The sequence below is a fragment of the Cinclus cinclus genome, chromosome 22 (genome assembly GCF_963662255.1).
Source record: "Cinclus cinclus chromosome 22, bCinCin1.1, whole genome shotgun sequence".
In the NCBI taxonomy this organism is placed as follows: domain Eukaryota; kingdom Metazoa; phylum Chordata; class Aves; order Passeriformes; family Cinclidae; genus Cinclus; species Cinclus cinclus.
Window position 1 is genome coordinate 6013083 of NC_085067.1, and position 27789 is coordinate 6040871.

General features: G+C 51.7%; 1 protein-coding gene across 1 annotated transcript; it reads left to right on the plus strand.

Moving 5' to 3' along the window:
• The first annotated feature begins 330 nt into the window (after positions 1-330).
• Positions 331-27788, plus strand: LOC134052500 (NADPH--cytochrome P450 reductase). The gene is made up of 16 exons (XM_062506972.1): positions 331-457; positions 10280-10472; positions 16488-16536; positions 17382-17510; positions 17889-18038; positions 18879-19003; positions 19865-19954; positions 20429-20527; positions 21153-21269; positions 21965-22083; positions 23158-23339; positions 23466-23615; positions 24106-24373; positions 24848-24993; positions 25178-25263; positions 25494-27788. Exons 2-16 carry the CDS (start codon positions 10294-10296, stop codon positions 25636-25638), a joined length of 2034 nt encoding a protein of 677 aa, XP_062362956.1. The 5' UTR covers positions 331-457; positions 10280-10293; the 3' UTR covers positions 25639-27788.
• The last annotated feature ends 1 nt before the right edge of the window (position 27789 follows it).

Consider the following 27789-nt stretch of genomic DNA (forward strand, 5'->3'; position numbering starts at 1 on the left):
GTGCATGAGACCTGTATTTGTGAAACATGGAGCAGGAAGGATACAGAGCTGTGGGAAGAAACACCAGTTGAGTGCTTTCTTTTACTCTTCCAGTGTGAAAGCTTTAGAGAGTGAGGTGAAGAGTGGGCAGGAAGGAGGGCGTAGTGTCACAAATCTGGCTTAACCCCCTGTTAATTAGTCCTGCTCTAATTGTGACAGAGAAGAACCTCTTGCTTGTCATCACTTCACAGTTGCCTCTTGTTCAGTCAATAGTTTCTGGGTTTGTGCCTCCTGGACAGCCAATTGCCTTCTGCAACTTTTATTTTATTTCTTGCAGAGCAGCTGGAGAAACTCAGCAGGGCCATACAACCAAAACTCTGTGAACTGTCTCAAGGGAAACCTTCCCTGCTGCTCACCGCCCTCCGTGCTGGAGCTCACAGGCCCTACCAGCTCTTGTTTGCAGACCTATAAGTGCAAGGTAACCCCTTTCTTTTGAGTGTTACAGGTTGTGGAGCATCTCTGGGTACAGTTGGGTTTGGGGAGGGTGGCTGGCAGCAGGTGCTGGGAGTGGTGGTTTCTTTACCTGCAGCAAAAGCAAAGTACGGATCTATCTGACTGAAATCCTGTTTGGTCCTTGCTCTCTCCTTTGCCTGTTGTGATACACTGAAGTTTGTGTTTGTTCAGTTCTGAAGGACTGGGGAAAAGGCTTCCCTGCTCAGGTCTGTGCTCCTGCCATTTCCTCCCCGGTATAAAAGAAAACCACCTGCAGTTACCTCTGTGGCCACTGAACTTTGTTCATTTGTTCTGTTTCCTGACGTACACTCTCCTTCCTCTAAAAACACAATTCATAGAACTTGCATAATTTGCTTTCCCAATGTGATCATTTGATCCCAGTGATGAGATTACTTTGTACATGCTATTGTGGAGAGTGAGTCACCAGCCCTGCAGTGACAGGTGCACCTCTGCCAAGATTGCTTTTTTATAGGCTTTGAAATTTCATAGGTCAGAACTAGTAATTACAGGCTACTCATAATCTCTTGCTGTTTATCCCCAAGTAGATATTCAAAGTTAATTGCATGCTGCTATCACCCATGAAATCCAGAAAGACCAGAAGCCATCTCTGGTGGCTTCTGCAGGGCCACAAGTCCAAAGAGTGGCTGAGTTTTACCCACGGTGGCAGGTTGTTGTAGTATTTTTGCTTAGTAATCAGCCTAAGTCTTCCAGTCACTCCTTTACAAGGAATGGAGGTACTGATTTATTTGCCTTCTTTTCTTGCTGTTAGGAGTTAGAGATGGGGTTGAATTTTTCTCCTTGGTAAAATCTGGCTCTGTCAGTGCATGGGAAGTCTGCTGGGAAGGTTTAGTAACCCGCCTGGGGAGTTGGTAGGTCTGGCTTTGTGGTGCTGGCAAGTATGCTGGATCTTGCTCGTGGTTGTTTGTGAAACACATCAATTGATTCTCTTTCATGGGTCATTGCTGCATCTCCTCCCTAACTCCAAGCTTTGGAGGAGCAAGTTGATAAAATGCCTGCAAGAATTGTGCAAGTCCTGGTTGTGTAACAGGACTCGATGCATAACTGCTGGAGGTAAGAGGAGCAGCTCCTGTTACAAAGGAACGAAAATCCCCTGTGTCAAGTATCTTCCCCTTGTGTTGATTCTGCTGGGACATTGGAGAGCTGTGGTTTTTGCAGCTTGGGACCAGCCTTTCAGCCTGTGATCCCTGAGTTGTTGTATGTTTTGTGGCCTGTGTCATGTTTTGAGTATGGGATTGGTATTCTGAGGTCTGCTGTGGTTGTGGCTGTGTGTGGTTGAAGGGGCTGGGCTGGGAAGTGGTCTGTATTTACCAAATCATTTCAAAAAGGTGAAGTCCAGGTCAGATTGCTGACCCATGGCAGAGAGGGAGGTTTTGTAGGGTGATTGCACACCCTCCTGATAGGGCAGCCAGAGCAGGACAGCTCTACTGCTGAGTTTCCAAGAGATGCAAAGATGATGCAGTAGCACCTCTGTCCCCTACAGCAATGCCTGAATAGCTCTTGTATTGTCAGAGGAAACTGGGTTTGTAAATATAAAATGTCCTGGCTCCTTACAAACAGTGCTTGGTTCTCTTGAAATAAATAAATGAATCCCCAAAACACACTGGTCCAATCAAAAGTCTTGACAATTCCAAAAACTTTCCAAGATCTGTTTAACTCTGTCCCTCCGATGCTCTTTCAGCTGTTGGTTTCAAAGGAAACCTCTCAAAAGAGACCAGCATTGGAGGGTTTTGCTGTTCAAACTTTTCCTAGTGGAAGAGGTCAAAGTCTCTGGCTACTGACCCCATCCACAGGGCTCCTTTCCCAGTGGTGGCTGAAGGCAAAGCCCCAGCCTGTCACACCAATCCTCCACACACTCGGGCACAGGGTGAACAAACAGCCTGTGGAGAGGAGAGGAACTTCCAGCAGAACAGGGTACAGCACTCCCAGAAGAGGCTGCTTAAAAAAATGTAATTTTCCCTGTTGATCTTAGAAAAATATTTTCAGCAGGAACTGAACCATGCAAAGTCCATGCCTGGATGGGTTGCTCCTGAGGTTTTGCAGCCCTCTGAGCAGTTGTTTTCCTGAGAGGTGCCCATGGAGTTAGCAATAGGGTGGTTTAAGATTCCTGCAGACTTGTCCCTGCTCCTGAATATTGGTGCTGGCAAGACTCCTGTTCTTCTTCCAAGCAATTCCTGAAGTGTGGTGCTCTGGATTTGTCCCTTGCTGGAAGGGGAGGCTGGAGAGCAGTGCTGGTTCCTGGGGATCAGTTACCTGCTATTTTCGAGGTTTTTTTAATCCTGTAAACCTGAACTCCTGTTTTTCTTTGCTGGCTCACATTCATCTGTGAAGGAAGGTGTCCAAGTGCCTAAGCTGGGGAGATCCCCTATGTTTAAAGGTTCAGAGTCAGGTTTTAATCTGGTGAAAGGAAATGTGCAAGTTCAGTAATTCTAGCTTGCTTTAAGGCAGCTTGGCAAGTTTGAATTCATTTTTGTGTTGGATAATGCCTTAAATCCTTTGTTCAGTGCACTGGGCTCACTGCACAGCCCCACCTGAGCATACCCTTAGCACAGATTTCCTTTCTGCCTTAGCAAAACAGTTCTTGATCTCTTCCTTGCTTTTGCAGCTGCTCTGCTGTCCTTGAATAAGACCCAGAGGCCAGTAAACATGCAAGTGTGACATAGTGGAAGCTTAAATATGCAGTATTTCAAGATCCAGTCTGATGCATACTCCGTGTCTGTCCTGTGCCTAAAATAGAAGTTTTGCTGATGTCTGAGCTGGTGTGTCAGGGTCTGGGTAGAAGAGGCCTTTCACAGTGAGAGTAACTTGTTTCACAAAAAAAAAAAAAAAAAAACCAAAAAAAAAAAAAACCCAACAGCTTTTGTGTTCCTTTGCCTGCTTGAGGTGCTGCTGCAGCCTGCCAGCTCCTCAGTTTGGATTGAGATTTCTGAGCTGGTGGAAGTGTGCAGAAGCACTTCCCTGGTTTTGTGTGAGGCTTTGCCACTTTCTGCCCTTCCTTATTGAGCTGGTTAATGGGAAGCTGTGGGAAATATGTGGGAAGAAAGTGATAGAGTGTCTCTAGGTGTAGCAATCCTTCACTTCTTTGGATATGTGGTCCAAGGGAGGCTGAAGGGGCAAGGAAAAGCTGTGAGGTTTTGCACTGTGCCTTCCTTCCCCACGAGCTCAGGGACCCACCTGTGTGATGATTCCCACCCAAAGCAGGGAGCCTGTGCAGACCAGGCCAAACAAGGTCTCTCGTCTGGCCAGATTAGCATCTTCTTGTTGATGGGAAATGCAGTCTCCATGTGGCAGAGCTGTGGAGAAAAGGCTGATCCAAGGCAATTTTTAAATAACATGGATCTGAGCACCTGCTTCCGTGAACTGCTTTTGTTTTGGAAAGACTGACTTTCCCAGCCAGGTGTCCTTTCACTAAAAAGGAAAGTAAAAAGAGCTCATTTGAGGCTGGCACAGGCTGATGTAAACAGAATTTCTTAGTCTAATTGGTTGCATTTTGATGAGGAATAAGAGATCTGTTTTTGCCCCGAGGGTCTCCTGGCCCAATATCACACACTAACATGCAGGAAGTCTTGGCTGCAGTGGGGCTCAGAGGAGACCAGGCACAGGAGCCTGGGCAGGAATGCCACCTCCAGCACAGCCCTGCTCTCTCTGCTGCTGCTGCCTCTCCTCCTGAGCTTGTGTCTGTGGGGCTCCTCTTCCTGACAGCCATCAGTAACCTGCCTGATGTCATTAGTGGTTGAAAGAGGAAAGCCCTGGGCTGGTCACAGGACTGCATTCCTGCTTGTGGGCAAGTGTCTTCCTTCTCCTACACTGCTGCTGCTGTGAGGAGTCATGGGGTCTCTGTGCAGCTTCCTTTTGGTGCTGCTGTCTCTGTGAGCTCTCCATAAACTTTGCAAACCTGTGAGAGGGCTGTCCAGTGGTTTTCTTTTTTTTATTCTCAGATGTTCCAGTTGTTTAATTTCTACTTACAGTCTTCCTGTTTTGCCATTGTATCTAAAGCTCAGGCTGCAAGTCAGTGCTGTACAAAGAATTGGAGTTTTCACTTGATTTTGTTGCTTATTGTTTATGTGTCTGTTCTGAAGTTGAATTCTAGGGCTGTGCTATGATGCTGGTGGAAAAAATTGGTCTCTTGATTTAAAACTGGGCTTTTTAAAGGCTTCTTCTCAAGGGTGGTTGTGTTGTGCCACGGTCAGCACAAGAGAAAGGGCAATCCCTGGGGCAGACAAGGTGGGAAGAGGAGTCTGGTCACGCACACCTGCCTCTGTCTTGGGAATTCAGGATGGTCCTTCGGGGTCAGAAAGAGGGGTCTGGCAGAGCTGGTGGCAATGGTGACATCCCCAGCCATGTAGAGCTCCCAGCACTGGAAGTGGTGACACTTCCTCTCTGCTTGCTAAGTCGATGGCTGTGCTGAGTCAGGGACATGAGGGTCACTGTCACATGGCTGCAGGGAGCACGAGTGCTCTCTCTACCAGCAGTGCCCCCTTGTCCCCTGCCCTGCGTGGCTGTGCAGGGCTTTCCCTGGGAGTCTGAACTGGAGAAGGTTGGTCTGAAGGAGCTTTTTGAGTGTGTGTAGCTGTTCTGTTTGCTGTTAGACTTGCATGGATTCCTGTTGATGAGAATCTGGAGAGCAGTCCTTTGGTGAGTGTTGCTGGATGGGTTGGGTGGGCTGGTGGAGGCTGAACGGGTGCTCCAGAGCTGGACTTGGCACCATGATGGTGTGGTGAGAAACGAGGGGATCTCCTTGCTGCAGGGGTGGTTTGGCTCCAGACCACTGCCTGCTGTCTCTGCTGGTGTTCAGCTGAGACAGCCTGGACCTTGCTGTTTGCTGGGAAGGCTTCTCTGCCTGCACCCTGCTGAGCTCCCTTTGAATGGAGCCTGGCACTGGTGCCAGTGTCAGGCAGAGGGTGACTGGTGGCACTGCATGTTTGTCACGCAATTCTTCTTCAACTCTGTCACCATCGAGTCTTTCTGCACGTATTGCAGAACAGAGGTTCCACCTGCAGCTCCTGTGCTTATCTGCAGGTGTCCAAAGGGTGCTGATGCTTGGGAAAACTCGGGGTGTTTTGGTCGCTCTGGGGGTGTAGCCCCTGTGCCAGCCGTGCCAGGGTTATGCCAGGCAGTGTCTGCAGGGTGTGTGTGGATTGTGGAGATCCCTCTCTGGTGTGTTGGGCTGGAATTAGGGGCTCCTTGGTGCTACAGCTGGTGCTGGGCATCGATTATCAGAGGTGGGAGCAGTGAGCAGCCCCGGGCTGTGCTTGCTCTGCAGTTTTTCTTCTCCTTCCCCTCTCAGGAGGCTGACTCTGCACATCAGGGTGTGCTGATGGTGGCACAGGGCAGAGTCAAGCACAGAAATTGGTCACTCATTTTTGGGGCAAGAGTCCCCAGGCTGCAGTCCTGGTCTGGGACTGGGAAGTCCAACTGAGGTACTTGAAGTTCCTCACAGATATTACATTTTAAAAAGGCTACTTTGGTCTCAAGAGAGACAACTTCCTGCCCAGGTTGCCAGTTTAGCTTCAGAGCCAGGGATTTTGGTCACTAGGAGATACCACAATGTGACTTCCAGAAGGGGAAGCCTCCCAGCCATGTTTTGTGATTGTGGTGCTGTGTCCTAGGGTGCTTCTGGGGGCATCTGGTGCACCATCTCCAGATGCAAGGAAGGAGAATAAATCTCTTCAGGTTGGTGACCACTTGGCCTTCATCACTCCTGTCTTGTTTGCTGTAATACTGTTTCTATATATATTTAAGTATTTTTAACCCTGTGACCTTACAGCACCTTTAGTCTGTATGGAAATCATGGGAAATTTGAGGATGCCTGGCACTGAGAGTGCTTCCAGTCCTTTTTTTTTTCCAAGGTGTGCATGAGAATGAGGAACACATTTCACTTAATACGAGGATGATGTACATCTGTTTGCTAGCACAGAGATGTGCAAAGAAGGTCCCTCATGATATGAATTGTTGTGAGCTGCTATGTATCAACCAAATTCACACATTCAGGGGCTGAAAAGCTGTGCTAAAACACAGCATTACCTGATTTCAATCTCTCAAAATGTTGTGACTTTTCTGTGTGATGTAAATGCTCACATCTCGCTGAGGCTGATGGCTTTGCTGGGTGCACAAACAGGGATCCAGGAACTGGAGCCACCATTAAAAAAAGCCCCAGGGATATAGACATCTTGTCTTACCTTAATTGAAGATATAATAAACACTGTGGATAAAATTACCACCCTTGAAACTGTTGTCAGGGAAAGTTTTACTTCTGCATCATAAATTGCCTTTTCCTTTTAAAAACCTAGTGTGATTCTACCAAAGCCCTTCCAGAGAGTGCAGAATTCCCAGAGTAGCTAAATTTCAAGTAAGAGTCAGGTTTCTTTTCACTGGAAGTTAGTAAAGGACATGTATTTGAAAATGAGGTGCTGTGAACTTCTGGAAAATAATTGTTACAGCCAGCTGGGTGAGACTGAGATAAATTGAGGAATAATCTTCCTGTGTTGGGTGAAGTGAGTTCAATAGTTCCTGAGTTATGACAATCCTTTAAAAAGAGAAATTAGCTCTAATTTCACATCCTTTGCCTTTCTCTTGGTATGTCTAAACAAACCTTTTCCTGAGGATAGTGGTGGTGAAGAGAAAGCAAAAAGAGGACTCTGTAGCTGGGATATAAAATTTGAACAACCAGATATCCAGGAGCAGAGGGATCCCAGCATCCAAATTAAAGCAGCTCTTGTGCCTTGTTCCATCACTAGGCCATGACCACGTTTCCTCCCAGGATTAGAGGTCAGCGTGGAAACTTTGTGCTGTGGAAATTGTGAATAAAGAGAGGAGAGCAAACCAGGCTCTGCTCCATGCACCAGAGCCATGAACCTCCTGGGATGTTCCCTTCCCTGGCTGTGGGCAGTGAGTGGGTGGCCTGGCTGCAGCTGCAGGGATTCCTTTTGAAGCCCTGCAGAGCTGCAGCGTGGTCAAGGCAAGGAGATAGCATAGCTTCCACCCCCACATCCACCTGGGAGCTGCCTCCCTGAGGATGCCTCTTGCCAAGGCAGCACTGCTTGGGAGAGCAGACCACCTCTGGAGGCTTGAGAAAGCCAAACCTCTCTGCTCTGGGAGCTGAAGCTCTGCTGCTTTGAGCACAGTGATGAATTTTGACTGGAGACAAAGCCATCACCTGGCTGAGGAGAGCACAGGCTCATTCTTGTCCTCATTCTTTGCCCACACAGGGCAGGTCATGAATATCCATGTCTGAGCTCTCTGGAGCTGGGAATTGCTGTGGGTCAGGTGCTGCTCACCACAGGTGTGTCTGCTTTGGAATTCTCCTCCACCTGCAGTAGGTGGCAAGGGGGGCTGCTGTACCCTGTGCAAGGAGCCTTTCCCAGGGTTCAGCTGCTGCTGCTGGGTTTGGTGCTCAGAAGGGAATGAGCTGCAGCTCCTGCCCCATACCAGCATGGTCTCCATCAGCCTTGCTTTTATTCATGGCTTCCTCTGCCTTATGTGCTTTGGGATTTTCAGGAAAAGTGGGTGAAAGACAGGCTGTTTTGAGTATAGTTTTACTGACATGGCCATCACTGCCCTGTGTGAGGGGAATTGTCCATCCTTGTGTAATTTGGGGAATGAAACTGCTGCTGAAAAAACCAACCCACTTTGCAGAGTTGGAGATGTTTACTCCTGCCTGTGTCTGGGCACTGATTCCTCCATCTCTTGGCAGAGTCGGGCTGTGTTGTGCACAGGCAGCACTTGAGGCTCCCTAGGAATCATGGACCACTGGTCCTTAGGGCTTCATTGCCCTGAGATGTAATGAGCAGCTCAATGCTGAGTGAGATGGCAAGAACCAAAACTCCAAAAATCTGTGAAATGAAGGGTTGCCTGGTAGATTTTGGCTGAGATTGGCTGAAACTCCTACAGGTCGGGTGGCAGACGGGAAGAGGAGAAGAGCTCGTAATTAAAATTTCTGAGTTTTCATCAGGAACAAAAGCAATAAACCAGCAACATTTTTCCCCAACCAGCATATTCCCCTGGTGCTGGTTGCCAGACCAGCTCCTTGGTGGTTTACTGGATAAGGACTAGAGGTTTATTAGATAAGGAGGAGGAGAGGGATCCTCCTGGGAGCTGTGCATTTTTGGCAGCAAAGCCCCAGTTGTGGAAGCTTTGACTAACAGTTTAGTCTACAGTTGTACAGAAGTAACATCCTGCACTTACTGGGCTCCAAGATCCAGCAGTGGAAAGCCTTTTTGAAAGGATGGAGGACAGGGTGACCTGATGGAGAGGAATGTGCAATTTGTCTGCAGTCACATCAATCTTATTTTTCTTCCAACACCCTGCCTTGGTGTATTCTGTGGGAACCTAAGGGGAAGCTTTGCAGTGGTGTTTTAGTACCCTTTGTAATGCAGTTATTTGCCAAGTTCTCCACCAAATGAAACTTCTTGTGGGGTTGAGCAGTAATTGGGTTGCCAGAGTACCCACCCAGGGTCACTGCCAGGTGACTGTGGACTTCTCCCTGTGTTCCACAGGGTGCTTTTTATAGCTGGTGCCCTGTGGCACAGGGCTGTGTGTTGTCTGGAGCTGGACTTCTGTGGGGGTAACAACAAGGGGTTGATCTTTTCTGAAGGTTGTACCTGGTCTCACTCATTAGTGCTCCCTAAGCATCACCTTCCCTTTTCTTCCCAGCTCCTGAATGTATTAGCATAACCTTCAACTTCAGTCACTTTTATTTCTCAACCATGGCATTTACCCTTTCCCTCCTTCGACAGCACCACGGCTCAGAGTCACATTTCTGGGTGCAAGTTCAAATGTCTGTGGTCTCCTGGGTTGGCAGGATGCCCAAGTACAGGGAGAGAGTCCCTTTGCCCTTCCAAATCAAGTTTTGAGTTAATTATTTGTTTACTTCCACAGAGTGTGTCCTTGCATGTAGGGAAGATAATCTTGCCATCTGGATTAGGGTCAGAGGAATTCAGAGCTTTGGCACAGCAGTGGGAGAGAGGGATGGATGGGTGGGTGGCTCCCCAGGGGAAGGACAGGGCAATAGGGCTGCTTTGGTATTTGAGGGCTAGGTGTTCATCCTCGTGTTATCACAGACTCTGGGTATGGTTGTAGGCAAGTCCCAAATGGCTTAAACTCTGCCTTGGTAAGTGTAAGGGAGTAGTTCAAGGAGATGAAAGTTAAACTGGGGGAGATCATGGAGGGGACTGGGAAGCCGAAGGCCCAGGAAGAGATGGGTAGTAAATCCAATCTGCAGTGGAGTAAATCAGAAGTATTCATCATGTGTGTTGTAACAGCCTGTTGTGGGGATGCTCACAGGAGTTGGTGCCACAGTCCTGCTCTGTGTTTATCAGCACAGCAGTGGGGCCAGGGCATCCTGTCACTTTGTGGGAAGGAGGGAGGAAGCCCCAGATCTATGGGGTGTCTGGAAGAGTGGGGTCATCCCTCAGTAACACGCCAGGGGCTCTATAAGGGCTTTAGTAAAGGCTGGCCATGAGTCCCTGTTGAGTACTGCTAGGGTGTCAGTAGCCTGGTTTGGCCCCTTGGCTGGAGTGTGAGGCTGCTCTGGCAGAGGGGAAGCAGAAATACTTGAGATGGATCAGCATGGATACAACAGGAAGGGAGAAGCTTGGTGGGACACCTTGAAGAAGAACCTTGCAGAGTTGTGATGCAAGGCCTCTATCCAAAGAGTTGTTGGGCAGCCTTGTGCTCCTAAGATTAAGTGCAAAGCAGAAAGCTTTTTCTGGATGTCCTTTAATGCTGTCCCGCGTGGCTGCTGGTGCTCATTGTTTTTCCTTGCTCACAGTGCCTCTGACCACCATGGGGGAATCCAGCATGGACCCGACCATCTCTGCTGCTGACACCACTGCACAGCAGGACTCTCTCTTCAGCATGACAGACGTGTTCCTCATCTCCCTCATCACTGGACTTTTTACCTACTGGTTCTTTTTCCGCAAGAAAAAAGAGGAAGTGCCTGACCTCCCCAAAATGCAGTCAGTGTAAGTAACAACTCTCAGGCTGTGTGGCACCAGTGGAGCTTTTATCTCTTGCTTGTGGTGGGTTTTGGGGGTCTCATCTGGGTTGTGGGAGGTCGGTGAGGGGGTGTTTCTCTGCTCTCAATGCAGAAATGCCAGTGGAAGAGCCAGGCTGCAGTTCTGCCTTACCCCACCGTGTGGCCCAAATGGGGAATTGGCCTTTCCCGAGAAAGGCAGGAAAGCCTCTGGCAGTATTTCAGAACACGTAAGGATTTAATTCTCAGTGTTTTCTGGTAAGAGTCACATTTAGGTAAATCTGGAGAAAGGTGGACTTGCTCCTAAACAGGTATCCTATTGGAGATTTTATCTACCCTTGTCTGTGAAGGAAAGGAACAGTCTTGGAGAGCTTGGAGAGAGTTCCTGGGATGAGCTGCATGGCAGCTCCTGTGAAACTTGATTGGCTTTTTATGCCAGGTTACCACAGCAGTGGGAGACTGGATTTGGAGAGGGAGAGCTTTGTTCCACCCTGTTTTCTGCAAAGGGCTTGGGGCCAGGAATGAGCCATGCAGGTAGAGATCTGGGTGCATTTTGTTCCTTGTCTCAGTCACATTCCAAACTTAACATCAGTTTTCTACTGGACTTTTTAGCTCATTCTTTGTTTATGGTGTTGCAGGAGGTTGGAAAGTACGTTTTTCTGGCTGGGAGGATTTTAAAGGGCAGCAGTGTCCCTGGCTGTGGTGCCTTGTGCAGACGGGTGCACACACGGCTGGCAGCAGCCCAGCTGCCTGTGCCTGCCCAGCCTTACCTTGGGAATGTGTTCTGTTGCATTGCTGGGATGCTTTCCCTCCCATGCCTGCCAGCCAGGGCTGTGTGTCTCAGTGCATGTGGTCGCCTCTGGACATTGTGAGAATGGCTGTGCTGCAGTGAGAGCTGAGCTGGCTGGGGAAAGAGCACTCTCCATCTGAAATTGGATCCTGGCAGGGCACAGCCTGGGCTCCTGTGCTCCCTGTCCTTTTGACTGATTCCACCTACAGCCTATCATGTGAAGCTCTTCCAGAGGCTGTGGTGACCTTGCAGAGAAGCTTTGACTTCTGGTTGTGTGTTAACCACCTTGTTCTGCTGCAGGGCCTCAGCACGTGGGCTTCCATCCCAGCCTGGCTGCAGGTCCTGGCTCTGAGCTGCCTCACAGGCACTTTGTTTCCTCTGTGGGGTCTGTGCTGCCTTCTCTGTCCCTGTGAGCAGTAGCTGGGAGAGGGAGCAGCTGCTCCATGTGGGAGATGTGGAACAGCGGCACCTCCTGTTGCCATTATCCAGAGAGGTGAGGCTGTTATGCAAGTTGTCTGACACAACTGCACTTTGGAAAAGTGTCAGCCAGGCAGGTGCAGAGTGAGGGGAGGCTGTGAAGTGTTTTTTCTCTGTACCCTGCTGCAGTCCTGCTGTGGTCGTTGTATCAAGCTGGTCCAAGGGCAGTGTGGCCCTAAAAGCCAAGGCTGTGGCTGGTGGCTCATCCATCCTTCAGGACAGAGACACTGACTTCCTGCAGCTTTTGCAGTGGGTTTTTATGGGACACCTGAAACGGGGAGGAAAATGAGTGGGAAAACAAGCTTGGTGAGCCGTGGGTTTCCTTCCCTCCTGTAATCCTTGAATCTGGAGTGGAGTTTCCTTTCTGATGAACAAGCAAATCAGGATCACACTGTCAGTCTCTGCCTGTGGCAGGCTGGATAAGGCAGGTGGGCCCCTGGGCAGGCAGGGAAGCTGTCCCAGACCCATGAAGGCAGAGAGGCCTCTGTGGGGCTGGTGTGGAGAGCCTTGACCTCTAGAGGGGTTGCATTTCTGCAGCTTGTTCTCTGCAGCTCTGCCAAAGTGTCCTGAACGGCTTTATCTGATGGCATTGAGTGATGTTTTTTGTTGTGTCACTCTGGCCCCCCAACTTCAGTCTCGGAATACTGGAGGATGAAAGTGATAAATAACAATCACAATGGCTGCTGCTTTAGGGATTTGTTTGCAATGCTGAAGAGTGCAAGCAGCTCTCTCACTTAAACACAGCATCCAGCACCTCAGTGCCCTCCTGGGGTTTTGGGGGGAAGTTCACCTTCATAAAACTATGTCAGCTCAGCAGGGTCTCCCAAGGAAATACCACTGTTGTTACTGCCCTTGATTGTGGATGAGCAGATAAGTGGTTGCAATGCCCTGGTCTGGATGGCAGCTGGGCTGGGTTCTCTCTGTGTGGCCTGGGAATCATCATGATCTTACCTCAGCAATGCATCTCCAGGTTCAGCCACAGCTCAGAGAAGGATCAGGCTGCTGATCTTCACCCTTAAGCCAAGTGGAGCTGTTTTCCTGCCCAAAGTGCCCACAGAAGGGACAGAACCCAGCAGATGCAGTGGTTTCCACATACAAAGTGTCCCGTACCTGTGACGTGTAACACGTGTGTGTGGGCCAGGCTGGGATCCCACTGACTGAGCATTGCTTGTGTTTTGACCATTTTCAGACTTAATTAAAACCACCAGAGCAGCCCTCCCTGCTGCCTGCTCTGCAGATGTCATTAGGGAGAGCAGCTCTGGATCGCCACGCAGCCACGGCCACTGCTTCCTCGCAGGGCCATTGCTGGGGAACACAGGAATTTATTTTTGTTCTTTGGTTGCTTCTCGTCTGCAAGTTTCTCAATCATGGATTTCTTTCCCTTCTCCTATCCCCACTCTGCAGACAGTCATCCTGGGGAGATGCAGATGGGGCAGCCTTTGGTATGCTGAGTATCACCCTCCCCCTCTCCCCCCTCTTTAACATTGTTTGGGACAGAAACTGGCTTATCTCTGTTCTGCAGCTATGCAGAAATCTATTCCCTTGTATTTGTAGGGCTTCCTGTGGCAGGAATTGCTCCAAGTCTTTAGCCTGATTAGCTCTCTGCTGCCTGTGTGTGTGAGAGAGACCATCTCTAATTTAATTTAATAGGATCCTGAGGAAAACAAACTCCTTTGAGCTGCCTCTATAATGACACTGCCATAGTTACCCAAAGCATTGCTCACGCAGTGTCTGGAATCGTTTCATTCAGCTACAGCATCAAGCTTTTTTTTCTTCCTTTTTTTTTTAAATAAAAGAATATATATAAAAGCAGCTGTGATATAAACAGTTTCCAAGGGAACGAGGCTGGGGGAGGGTTTTGTGTCCTGTGCCCTGCTCCATGCGGATGGGAGAGGGACGTGTGCTGCGGAGGATCCTGGGAGGTTTCATTCTCCACTCCTAATTCCTTTCTGCCACTGCTGCCAGATGTTGCAGTTTCTCAGGACTGCGCAGATCCACTCAGTAACTTCCAAAGCCCCACCACGAGGATCGGAGTGGATGGGACCACTCCTGCTATGACCCGTGCCGGGACCTTTTGTGCCGGCTCTCTTCTCTTCAACAAAAGGCTGACGCTTGGTTTTAACGCCCAGGAGGAGCAGAATGGAAAGGCCTGTGTGCGTGTGGCTCCAGAGCTAAGTTAGACCCGTCCCCCCCAGCTCCCCTTGCAGACACACGGCTGCCCTGGACTCTTTGTCTGCCTCCTCCCTGCCCTGCCATGGGCTGTGTGTACTCAGCCCCGCGGGAAGAGCCGGCTGTGGCCAGGTGAGTTACTCTGCCTGGGCTGGCGGGATCCTCCCAGCTCCAAAGCTGGGTGGAGTGGGTGCCTCCTCCCTCTGCAGCAGGAGGAGAAGGAAGGGGAGAGGCTCTGCTTGGAAGCAGGCTGCTCCTGAGGAGACCCTGCTGTTGCTGCTCGGTTACTGTGCAGCATCCAGGCTGCGTCCTTACTTCTGGATGTATCTGTGCTTTCAGCAGGAAAGCCATGGGAATAGGAGCTTTCTGAAGGTGTTCAGCTGAGACAGACTTTGATACTCTTGCTGAGCTGTTGGGAACTTCCTCCCCTGTCCTTTCTTTTTCCTGAAACCAAAGTGACAGAGAGCCCTGGGAGTCGCATGTGCTGTGGGCTCTCACCAAGGGTGGGAGGGCTGTACAAGCTACAGGGCTCCCTCTGACAACGGGGTTATTCCCCTTCCCTCCACCCAGTGCTTCTTCTAGTGCTTGTAGCTGCTACCCTGAGCTGTCTAAGCTGTAAGAACAGTCTTGCTGAGGACAAACTTTCTCTTCCAAGTTTCCCTGGCAGAGCAGGGAAAATGAGTGTAGTTTTTGCCTTTGCTGCCTGTGTGTTTTCACTGCTCAGATTTTCAGGCCACCCTGATGAAGCAATTTCAGGGAGTTGTATAGCCTTTTTTCCAAAGCCAGGCTCATTATTTCTTCTGTGTCTGAGCCACAGCCTGTTCTCCAGCACTCACTTCAGTGCAGGGTTGCCTCCTTTGAAAATGGACGAGCTCCATGTGCTGCTCCCTTTTCTCTTCCAAAGGGAGCTTGTTGGAAGGATCTAAAAACTTCTCTTTTTCTCCTCCTTTAAAAGCATGTTGTTTAGTAGTTAACCCAACAGTTGTTTTAATTGGATCTCGGATGCAGAGGGCAGGAATTAAAGAAGTTCACCAAGGAGCCAAAAACTGAGAGAAGTCTTGAGAACTCTCCTGAGTCCCTGTTCTGGCTTCAGCATGGGCAGGGCTGGGGCTGCTCCTTTAAGATATTTGTGATATCCCAGTTCCCAACGGGGGACAAATGACAACATAGGGAGACTGTTAACTGCTGAGAGAGCCAAGCAGGGGTGTGAAGCAGCTCTCATGGGAGCAGGGCTGCCTTGGGGAGCTTTTTGGGGTTGGTTATGCTTGTCCTTTGTGTGTGCTTTGTCTTTTGTATGAGACTGTCAGTGCTCAGAGCTGTCAGGCCCAGTTATGGAGCTCCTTGATCCCTTTGGATAGCAAGGGGTGCTCGAAGGGACATTTTATGAATGTCCCCCACCCTGGTGCTCTGTGTGTGTGTGCTCTCCAGAAATGCCTCTGCACATCCGCAGGATCCCTCCCTCTGGGCTGCAGAGTTGAGGAAACTGTTAGCAAGCTCGTCACATTCTCACATGGGCTGGAGCCAAAACCATTTGTTTTTTTGCCTGGAGGCTTCTCTCTTCCCACAAGAGACCTGGTCTTGCATTCTTCCATTGTGGAACAGGAACGGGTCCCACGTTCATATTCTCTGCTACCAAAGTTTTGGTGGGGAGGACAGCAGGGGAGCTCCTGTTCTTTCCTACTCTGAGAAGCTCCCAGCACCTAATCCGGTTCTAGCTATGGTCACCTCTGCTTGTGAGGCTCCCAGGGTCCCCAGGGCTGGGCTGTTTTCACACAATGACACTGAAAATCCAAAGATGTGCTAAGGATAGCAAAGCTCTTCTGTCTCCCTAACAGGGCAGCCACAGCAGTGTGAATCCCCACATCCATGTTTCTGGCTTTTCTGGGGTTTGTCTCCCTGCCAAGCTAGGGAAGGCCATGTCCATACAATAATGCAAATGTTCTGTGCAGGGGATCCATCCTGGGAATGGGAACCTGACATGGAATGATTCCACAGGGTTTTCCAGCTCTGGGGCTCATGTCTGGCATGCTGTTTTGAAGCTGAAACAGCTGAATTTTAGCCCTGTTTGACTTCAGGTTTGGGGGATGTGCCCTGGGGAGCATGGCTCAGACTTATCCTACCTGCTCACGGTGGTGTGGGAAGCAGGGAGTTCTCCATTCCCCTCTTTCAAAGCATGGCTCGCCCCAGGGCTTATCTGGAGACCTGCTCCCGTGAGATCCTTTAACCTGCTCGGCTGTAAAACCTCTCAGAGCAGTTGATAAAGGTTTCCTCGTGGGCAGGGCTGGATGCCTGGGCTTTTCCTGTGGGAGCATTCACTGGTGGGGGTCAGGCAGGAGCTCAGCTTTTTCTTTTCCCCTCTGCTCCAAGTCCTTGCTCCATAGTTGTGTGCAGAAGCTCTGTGGTTGAGCAATGGCCATCCCTGTGACAGGATGAATAACAGTGGTCAGTGGAGATTCACACCCTTTTGGGCAGCTTTCTTGAGGCCTGGAGGCCACTTTTTCCCCACTTGCTTATTTCTGACCTCAAAAATGAATGCTCATCTGAAAAGTGGTTCCTCGTGTCTTTCAGAGCAGCTCCAGTGAGAGACAGCAGCTTCATTGAGAAGATGAAGAAAACTGTAAGCTGCTTGTTCTGCCTCCAAGGGGTGCTGGGGAGGTGGGGGGGCTCATTTTCCTCCCAGTTTCCTCTGGAATCTGTCAGCAGAAGGAGCTGGTTTGGATACAGGCACATGGCTGCTGCACAGAGCATCCAGAGGAAGGCTGTGTGAGCGGCCAGGAATAGCTCTTTTAGTCTGTGCCTGAGAGTTGTTCTTAAAGAAGAAACTAAAGTGAAAATTTGGTGGTGGAAAAAAATAATGTAATATGAGATCAGAGTCAGGAGGGAAATGACAGAGACTTTGAAGTCGTTGGCTGGCAGTTATTTATCTGTGTGGTTGGTTCCCAAACTGGCTGGCTGTGGAATGGGAATTGCTGTACACAAAACTGTCAGCTTTTGACTCTCTGGTCTGGAGACAAGAGGAAGCAGAGGAGGAAGCAAGGGCTGGATGCATTTTCCGTTTTACTTCAGAGTAGCTGGCTTGCAGCAGAGCAGGAGCTCTGGTGCTTAGACACTTGCCCAGAGTCTTTGGCAAATTCTGCGTTCTCATCCAGGATGTTCTCTGTTTCCAGGGGTCACGTTACAGCCTCGTAGTTGAGAATAAATCTGGAGGGTTTATTCTTTGCTTTGGGTTTTAGTCTGACCTGAGTCTCCCCTCTTGAGAGTGGCAAGAGTCATGTTCTCATTAACAGCTCAGCCTTGAGTTTTCTGCCAAGCCCTTGGAGTCCTGCACAAGCACAGACTCCTGGTTGCCTTTAGGTTGCAGTTCAGGATTCCTGATCTCAGGCATTTCCTTTGTCTGTGCTTCATACATGTATTTGCCAAATGACTAATGACCATTTAAAAGAGGTTTTTCTTTTTCTCCAGGGCAGAAATATAGTGGTTTTCTATGGTTCCCAGACGGGCACAGCAGAGGAGTTTGCCAATCGCCTCTCCAAGGATGCCCATCGCTATGGCCTCCGGGGCATGGCAGCAGATCCAGAGGAGTATGACCTGGTAATTCAGTCCTGAGCAGCCTTGGGATAGTAACAACCTTTCAGTGCCCTCTAAAAAAATCTAATGACCCTGGCCAAGGGACAGTTGTGTCATTTAGGGGAGAAAAGATCAGCCTGAGAGATGCAGATACGGGCTTGGTCCTTGCCATTCTTCATTCTCCAGGTCCTTTAAAGCCTTGCATGGGAAATCCCATTGCTTTTCTGGTGGGGTAGAAATACTGACTTGCAGTCCAGTGAGGGTGGTTGCCTTTATTTTCCCTGCCATTTTGGGTGGGTTTGGCCTTTCCCAACCCCTTCTGTAAACGTGCTGTGGGAATAGGAATTACCCAACAGCCACGGTGTGGGATCCTTGAAGATTCCTCCTTTCCTCTGGTTGCAGTCAGACCTGAGTCGCCTCTCTGAGATTGACAAGTCCTTGGCTGTGTTCTGCATGGCCACCTATGGAGAGGGAGATCCCACAGATAATGCCCAGGATTTCTACGACTGGCTGCAGGAGGCTGATGCTGACCTGTCGGGTCTCCGCTTTGCAGTAAGTGCCCCCATTCCAGTTTTTGTGTTGCATTTGGGCAGGAAGGCCAAAAATCCTCCAGAGTGGCTTGGGGAAAGGCCCAGCATGATGCCTGTGGCTCGTACATCTTATCAGGTATGAGGTCCCTGCTGTCTTCCTGCCCAGGCTTTGTGGACACTTGCAGATGTACCTCTGGAGGATTTAAATGCAAATGTCTTGAGTTCTCTCTTCACTCCCTAAATCATGAGGGTTTCCTGGTATAAACTCCCCCAAACAGCCCTGCAGGCACTGAATATAAGTCTGTAAATGAGCTATAGGCTGCTGCTGCCCTTCAGAAGCTAATTGAGCAGCCTGGGGCCAGATCTTCTCCCACCAATTAAATCACTTGGAGGAGTGTGTAGCTCTCTTTCCATGCTAAGCTGAATAACTGGCTGAGGAACAAGCACCCCACCTAAACCTTGGCTGAATTCCTTAGGCAGCATAATATTGCAAATGAGAATAAAATTCACTGGTGGAGATGTGAGGCTGCTCTGTGTGAAGCAGAGAGCAAACATTTATTGTGTGGTTTGTAGGAGGCAAAGGCCAGCAGTGGTTCTTCAGGCAGTCCAGGTTCTTACTGGTCCCACGAGGAGATGTGCAGGAGCTCTTGGAGGTGCATCCAGGCTCAGGGGAGGTGCTGGTACCTCCTGACCACGCACTCTCCAGCAGTGGATTCTTACTGGGAAGCTGATGGGGGAGCTGGGAGAGGTCTCACTGTCTGTCTTCTGCATCCTTTGCGGGATGATAGCTGGCCTGAGGATCTCAAATGGATGGGGAAAGTCCACCTCCTGCTTCTCTGTGCTCATGAGTGTTCCCTTCCAGGTCTTTGGGCTGGGGAACAAGACTTATGAGCACTTCAATGCCATGGGGAAGTATGTGGACAAGAGACTGGAGGAGCTTGGAGCCCAGCGCATCTTTGAGCTGGGGCTGGGAGATGACGATGGCAAGTGAGTGCCTTGGGCTGAGGGGCTGGTCAGAGCTGCTGAAAGCATCTTGGAAGGGACCTTGGCAGGGAATTGGCTCCACTACCAAGGCAGAAATAAACTGCACAGGGCTCATTGTTGGGGTTGACATGTTTTTGAGTGTGTGTGTCTTCTGCGTCTCCCACAGTCAGCTTCGTGTGCACAGGGAGTATCCTAAGGGATCCTTATCTGAGGAATCCCACATCAGCTTTAAATGCCCATGGGTACAACTGGAGCAGGCTTTGCAGCCTCCTCTATCTTTGCCCTGATGTAGCCAGTGTGGATAAACTCACCCATCGCAGTGAAGGAGGCAGCTTAATCTCCTTGGGAGATGTTCTGTGGTGGGAGACAGCAATTTTCCAACTTGGACAATGATATTTTCTTTTTTTTGTGTTCACTTAAGCACCTTGGGACTTTACATCAGCATGTGGCTCTACCTCTGCGGTCTGCAGGGCCTTGTGGGAGGGATATGCCATGTGTGGAAGGCTCTGAGCCTGAAAAAATAAACAGTGCCACAGTGGAATCATGGCTTTCAGGAAGGTCACCTTGTGCCATGGGTGAACAATGGGGAGCTGAGTTGTTTAATGACTGAGCCTAAATAAAAGCCTAAACAAAGCCTTCCTTGGCAGACCCGGGGATGGGAGGGGTGTTTGGTGTAGGAACAGTTCCCACTCTGTGCTCTGCAGGCTCTTTCCTGGTGATCTGTGAGCATGTGGAGATCCCAAAGGTGCCTGGGTCTAAGGCAAATGCCTTTTCCCACAGTGATGGGAGGAGGACCATAGGGATCTCAGGTGGCTCTTCTGGGAATAGGGCTGGGTTATTGACACTCTATTCTGTCCTGGCTAGCCTGGAAGAAGATTTCATCACCTGGAGAGAGCAGTTCTGGCCAGCAGTGTGTGAGCACTTTGGGGTGGAGGCTACAGGAGAAGAGTCCAGGTGAGTTTGGGAACAGCTCCTCTTGGGTGTTAGAGACTGGCCACCTCGGACTGGTGGCTGTGCCATCAGCCCTGGGCTGCTGTTGCCCTTCCTCTATACTGCCTTCCCTTCCAGACTCAAGGAGGGCACAAGTGAAGTATAGGAGGGAGTGGGGGTGTTTGGCCTGAGCCTGTCCTGGTATGAGTCTGAGCCCAGCTCTGGATTCCTGTTCTGAGTGGGGAGATGATGGGTTTGGTTCCTTTGGGGCTGGCTGTGCTGGTTGTGAGGCTCCAGGGAGGCTGAGGGTTCCCCTTGCTTTGGGCTTTCTGCAGAGTCTTCCTAGACCCTCATGTCTTGAGAGGGACAAAGGGGTGGAATTTGCATTTGCGTTTGTTGTTGAGCTGCAGCAAATCCAGCAAAGGAGATGATGGTTCCAGCTGTACCTTGGGTTCCAGTTTGACTTTTTTCTCTTTTCTCTCCCCTTTCCCCCTCCAGCATCCGGCAGTATGAGCTGGTGGTGCACACAGATGTGAACATGAACAAAGTCTACACGGGAGAGATGGGCCGGCTCAAGAGCTACGAGAACCAGAAGCCGTGAGTGCCAACCCTCCTGGGCAGGGTGTACGTGGGGCAGGTCTTGGCTGGTGGCTCCTTGATGCTTCTAACAGTACCTGCTGTGCAAGCTGTGCCATTCCTGCAGCACAGCAGGTCTCTGCCCAAGAGAAATTGGCTCAGATCTCCACTGGGACTCTGAGATTCCCCAGTTAATGAATCATTAGTGGTGAGGAGATGGCTGTGGTCAAATGTACTGTTTGGCTAGTACATCCAAAACATCTGTCCTGAGCCTTTCTGTGTCTGCAGTGGCCAATGTATGATGGCTGCTGGCAGTATTGTGGGGAGATGAGCTTTAAACATTAATTACAGCCTGAAACATCTTTGAGATTTGACAGTCCCTCCAGTCCAGTTCTCTGTCATGTGTCCTTGTTGGGACAGAAGCTGTTGACTTCTGGGCTGTGCTGAGAAGGAAAGGGATCTGTTTTCTGTGGCAGTGTGGGGAGCAGCAGGATCCTAATTTGGATTGTTCTGTGGTGCAGTGTGCTTTGGAACAGGAACCAAACTTTGGGAGTCTGCTCTGGGGTCAGAGGGAACATGCCTGGATACAAGGAGCTCCATGGGCCTGCAGGAGAGAATCCCAGAACACTCTTGTCTTTCCTTGCAGCCCATTTGATGCCAAGAACCCCTTCCTGGCCCAGGTTACAGAGAACCGCAAGCTGAACGAGGGTGGAGAGCGGCACTTGATGCACCTAGAGCTGGATATCTCCAATTCCAAAATCAGGTACTTCCCAGGGGCAGACTGCTCCTCTGTTTTGTCAGGAGCAAAGGACAAGGATGTGGCACCAGCCTCTTCCAGCACTTCTGAAGGGGTCCTTGCTCCTTAACACTACTCCTTTGGGCTTCTGTACCAGATCCCCCGTCAGGACCTGCTCCCTGCTCTTGCACTGCTTTGGGTCCATCCCACCCCACATCCCTGTCCTACCTGACCAGTCCTAGCTGCAGGAGTTCTCTAGAAGTCACTCAATAGATTAGAGGGCAGTTGAGCTGCGAGAGAAGGGAGATTTGGGGATTGCTCTTGCCTGTATTTTCCTGGTTTAGGTTTACAAGCATAGTAGGGAATAAAACCCTGTTCTTAAAACCCTCTCACTGGCTTAAATTCCTTAAATTGTTAGGAAGTCATGAATCCAGGTGGCTTAACATAACTGCAGAGATTTTGAGGAGCTTTGCTCTGTTCTGTTGGGAAACTGTGGCAAAACTGCTATTACCTGAGGCATCCATGGTAAAAACCCTGGGAAACCATTATCCCACAATGTCACTGCCAGTGTCACTCTGTGGATCCTGATGGTGCAGGTCCTGTGCATCAGACCTCAGTGTTGTCCTGCAGCTTCTTGCACCAGCCCCCTTCTGGCTGAGCTGCTGGGGGTGGTCAAGAAGTGGTGCAGGTGTTCCACGTGCTCTCCTCCTGTTCTGTGCCAGGTACGAGTCCGGGGACCACGTGGCCGTGTACCCAGCCAATGACTCTTCCCTGGTGAACCAGATTGGTGAGATCCTGGGCACGGACCTGGACACTATCATGTCCCTAAACAATTTGGATGGTGAGTATGAATTGACCCCTGAGGGTCAGCAGTTCTTCAGCTGTGACCTCTGTCCTTTACCCTCAGATCCCATGGGGCACCTCCAGATGTTTCACAGCCCCTCTCAGTGTTGTGCTGTTTAAGCAGGGGCTCAGAACCTGCTTGCTGAGATCAGCTGAAGTGGGTCAGTTGTGAAATCTGCTTAGTGAGCCCATTCAACAACAAATTATGTAATAGCACACTCCTAATTATGGAGCATCAGCCCACCAGAGCATCCTTTAGCAGCCCCAGAGCTCCGAGTGAGATGTTCTTACTCAGTCCTGGGAGGAGGCACAGGCTTGGGGACTGAACTGCCAGCAGGGAGCACTTGTACTGATCCAAAAAGCTCTTCCTGGGTTGCATTCCCAGCAGAGCTGGCCTCTGGCAGGAGGGAGATGGCAGCTGCTGCCCATCACACTCCTGAAGCAGCACAGCAAGACCTGAGGCAGGAGTTGTGCTGGCCCAGAAGCCTGAGAGAGCTCCTGATTTCTAGAGAGGAAGTGGATTTAATGCATTGCTGGAGCCTGTGCCCCCCTGTGCAGTGTCCTGTGCTGTCCAGCCTCATGCTGTCATTCCTATCCCTTATGGACCTCTCAAGGCTGAACAGAATGGCTTCACTTGACTGCTGGCACAGCTGTATGTGGCTGACAGAACCTAAGGACACTTTTGAGGCCAGATCTGATGGGAGTGTGAGTGCCTGATGCCAGATTAGCCATGGAGGGCAGCCTCCTGCTTAGCCTGGGGGTTTGCTGGACTGTGCATGCACATCTCGAAGCAGGGAGCCCCTTGGAGAACACAGGGTGTGTTTTTTGCTGCTAAACTGTCAGGCAGCATCTGTGAAACACAAAATGGGCTACTGGGAGATGGAGCTGCCTGGGGAGGGAGGTGATTCAGTGTGGAGCTGGGGCTCTGACCCACAGGCTGCTCTCTCCTCCCTGAAGCCCACTCTGCTCTGTCTCCAGCCCTCACTGTGTGTAGCAGCCGGCACAAAACCTCTCAACATAACAGCACGAAGTGGATGGTTTTTAATTTTTCTTTCTCTCCCCACTTCTCCAGAGGAATCCAACAAGAAGCATCCCTTCCCTTGCCCCACATCATACCGGACAGCCCTGACCTGCTACCTGGACATCACCAACCCTCCCCGCACCAACGTCCTGTACGAGCTGGCCCAGTACGCCACGGACGCGGGCGAGCAGGAGCGCCTCCGCAAAATGGCCTCGTCTGCTGCCGAGGGCAAGGTGAGAGCACTGCCCTTCCCAGCTGGGCTGAGCTGGGGGGATCCCCAAAAAGGCACCCAGAGAGCCCAGGGAGTGTTTGCCTGCCGCGTGGAGAGGTTGTGATGGCTGTGTCCTCTTTGCCTGCAGGCGCTGTACCTCAGCTGGGTGGTGGAGGCCCGCAGGAACATCCTGGCCATCCTGCAGGACATGCCCTCCCTGCGCCCCCCCATCGATCACCTTTGTGAGCTCCTGCCCCGCCTGCAGGCTCGCTACTACTCCATTGCCTCCTCCTCCAAGGTGGGTGTGCTTCCAGTAGGGAATGTGGCTGTGGAGGGACTGCTTCAGCTGCAGCTCCCCTCAGCTGAGAGCTGGACGTGGGGAGTTTCTCCTGAGGATATTTGCTATGAGAGGGGCAGATTGAGTGGTCTCCATGCATGGGTTTATCCCAGCTTCCCACAGGGTCTGTGGAGAGTTCCACGCTGCAGCCAGTTGTGCCCTGATACCACCACACTACACTCTCTGGAGCCCTGCTCCTCTTTGCCCGTTTGCCTGGCAAGGTGGCATTTTAGGGGCTGGTCAGAAGTCACTCTTGGCAACCTCCAAGGAAGCTCAGAGGTCCCGTGATTAGTTGAGGACAAGACAGAAGCCCCTTGAGGAGCACACAGGGAAGAATAGCTGTCCTAGTGTTAACATGAGGTTAAACCTGTCCCCATTCCTGAGCACAAGGAAGCAGTGTGGGGTTGCTGGGGCTCCTTCTCTGCCTTGTTCCAGCATCTCTTCCCTGCAGGTTCATCCCAACTCCATCCACATCTGTGCCGTCACAGTGGAGTACGAGACCAAGACGGGCCGCCTGAACAAAGGGGTGGCCACCAACTGGCTGAAGAGCAAGGTGCCTGACCAGAACGGGAGCAGCTCCCTGGTGCCCATGTACGTCCGGAAGTCGCAGTTCCGGCTGCCCTTCAAGCCCAGCACACCTGTGATCATGATCGGGCCGGGCACTGGCATCGCCCCCTTCATCGGCTTCATCCAGGAGCGGGCCTGGCTGAAGCAGCAAGGTGGGTGCCCGGGAGCTCCCCAGGGGCTGGAGCTGCTGCAGGACTCTGTGGGGCTGGTTGGTGCCTCCAGGCTGCAGCTTTGCTGCTCCTGTTGCTGGTGGGCCCAGCCAAAAGCGGAGTGCTGGGGCAGGGTGAGCAGAGCTGAGTGGTTTTGTCCACAGGAGGATGCTTTGTCCTTCTCTTGGCCACTGAGGATATTTGGAGGTGGACAGACCTGGGGCACTTCTCTGACCTCTGCCACCACCACACCTCCAAGTAACCACAGTCAGGTCACTTAGAGTCGATTTTAAAGCTTGTGGCCACTTCCGGGAATCAGTCCCGAGCTTCCCCTCGTAGCCAGAAACCACCGTGCAGTTCTGCAAGCCCAGGCTGGGGGAGAGTGGGGGGCTGGGGATGTCAGGTCAAAGGGAGGTTGGGAGGGAACAAGCTGGGGGCTGACAGGGCCCAGCTGATGGGAGCTGTGTGACCCTGCAGGCAAAGAGGTGGGTGAGACAGTGCTTTACTATGGCTGCCGCCACGAGCGCGAGGACTACCTGTACCGGGAGGAGCTGGCCCGCTTCCAGAAGGAGGGAGTCCTCACCCAGCTCAACGTGGCCTTCTCCAGGGACCAGGCTGAGAAGGTACCACACTGCTCCCCCGCCATTTGTTCCTGCTGCCCACCATCACCCCCATGGCAGGCAGGAGCACCCAGCACTTTGCTGTCTCCCAGAGCTGTAAGCACAGCCTTGCCCTCCCTCCCTCTCTAAGGCCTGTGGTGGGGAGGCTCTGCTCCTCTCTCCTCACTCCCACCTTGTTTCCTGCTAGGTTTATGTCCAGCACTTGCTGAAGAAGAACAAGGAGAACGTCTGGAAGCTGGTTAACGAGGGGATGGCTCACATCTACGTGTGCGGGTAGGTCTGGGGACAGCACGGGGCTTAGGAGGCAATGTTGCTATTCTCAGGGAAAAGGAGTGTGATTCAGTTTCCCAAGCTGTGCATTACAAGCCCTGGGAGGGTTATGCTGTCCTGGTTCAGGGGAGGGAACGGGGCTGGGGTGAGCACACACCCTGTGTGACCAGGATGGGAGGTGACAGGGCTTTGTGGTTGTGCTGTGGTGTCTCACTCATGCTCCCTGTTTGCAGCGACGCCCGGAACATGGCCAGGGATGTGCAGAACACCTTCTACGAGATCGTGTCTGAGTTTGGGAACATGAGCCAGCCCCAGGCCGTGGACTATGTAAAGAAACTGATGACAAAGGGCCGCTACTCCCTGGATGTGTGGAGCTAAGAGCAGGGCTGGCAGGGCCGGGGAGAGAACAGGTCCCCAGGTGTGGCCAGGGGAGCTGGCAAGTGCCTGCTCACCCACTGCTGCTGTGGGTGACAGTGTCATCCTCAGCCCACAGCTACCCTAGTGTCACTCCCAACCCTTCCTGGGCCTCAGCAGCCCCTTGGGGCAGGCTGTGGCCCCAGGGTGTGGAAAGGGTTGAGAGGGGCAGGGGGGTAGCTCAGGCTGCTGTCCAGGAGCCGCACTGCCACCAGCAGCTCAGGGTCCACCCCATGGCCCCAGCATTTGCCTGGAGGCCAGGGACATCAGAGCCACAGCCACTGTGGGCCAGGAGGGACCAGAGAGTCCTGCCCTGAACATGAGGTGTTGCCTTATCCCCGGGGCTGGAGCCCACCCTGGCCTGCAGGGACAGCAGAGGGGTGGAGGGGCTGTGCTGGAGCTTCACCTCCCTCCCGCCACCCCTGTTTGCCCAGCTCTGGGATGTTGGGCTGGCATCTGGTTCTGGGCACAGAGATGTCCCATGGCCCCACCAGCATCTCCTGCTCTACTCCCACTGCCCACCCTCGCTCCAGCACCAGCGGGACGCTCCTCTCCTCTGGAATACAGCCGGTTTGGGAGGCGGGGTCTCAGCCCATAAGTGCCCTGCTCGCTCCCTGAGGCCCGGCAGCTCCCCTGAGCCCAGCCCCTCCCTCACACACCCTGATCGGTCATTTTTTAAATACTGTTTTTATTTTGAACATCTCTGTGATTTTAGCATGGGAAAAAAAAAAACCAACAACCAACACAACCCCCCCCCCCCCCCCAGACTTTCAGGCTGTCCAATGATTGTAAATTATTTAAATACATTTGCCCTTGGAATAAAAATACTGTGTCTGGAGTTTGCTTCCTGCATTCTCTCTGCTCAGCCAGAGAGAAGGAGGCAGGAGGAGCAGTGGATGATAACTGGGAGGAAATTTGGACATGTGGTGGCAGCTCTGGGTTTAGGCTGAGCTGGTAGCAACCTCTACCCTAAGTGCTGGACTGGGGGAGGGAGGATGGATGGCAGTGGGGGGCTCTGGACTGGGGTACAGCTGTGCCCAACCTGCTCTTTGGTGCTTCCAGAGCTCCCAGTGCTGGTACAGGGTGTCTCTGCCCCATCTCCAGGGCCACTGAGGTTCTGCTGGGCTCCTTGGGTGCCCACAGTTCTGGCCACAGCCTGTGCAGACTGGGCTGCCATGGGAAGGAGCCCCTGCTGCAGCCCAGGCTGGTGGACGGGCACAAGGAGATGACTTTTTATAACACCATGGGTTTGGTTAGCCTGGAAAACCCCTCCAGCTCATTGACTCCAACCCTTAACCCAGCACTGCCAAACCCACCACTCAACCATGTCCCCAACTGCCACATCTACATGACTTTTAAATCCCTGCAGGGATGGTGACTCAACAAGTGCCCTGGGCAGCCTCTGTCAGGGCTAGACAACCATTTTGTGTGAAGACATTTTCCTTAATATCCAAATATCTAAACCTCCCCTCGTGAAACCAGAGGTTTTTACCTCTTGTCCTATTGTGCCAATTGTCCTGTTGCCCCCCACCTCCACCCTCCTTTCAGGGAGGTTGTGTCAGGACCCGCTTCCCCATGAACCAAAGCCACAGAGTGTGGAAGCTGTTCCCAGACTGTCCCGGTGACCTGGGCAGCTTCTTCCCTTTATTTTCACATGTGCAGCCTCAGGAGATGCCAGCCTAGGGTGCTGCTTGCACATCTCCAGCACGAAGCCTGGACCAGGCTCCTGCTGCTCCCACCCCTCCTGTGCTCCAGCTGCCCCTTCCCTGTGGATTGAAAGCAAGGGAGGAGCTAGGGCACCCCTGAAATCCAGGGCTGTGCTTGGAGTGACGAGGCTGCCCCAGAACCTCTGCCCTCAACACACAGGGGCTGCCCTGGGTGCAGGGCTAGGGGGAGAAAAGGGGAGCCTGCAGCACCCCAGGAGCCGTGTGAGGCAGTCCCTGGACACTACCCTCTCCCAGTGAGGTGGGGAGCACCAGCATCCAGAGAACAGTTGAAGGGCGGGAGTGGCTGTCCCAAGCATCCTGCTTTTTGGATGTGGAAGGCAGCCAGGACAGGGGGTGCAGGGTGCTCCCGACTCCAGGTGAGTGACTCCAGCACAGATCCACCCCGTGG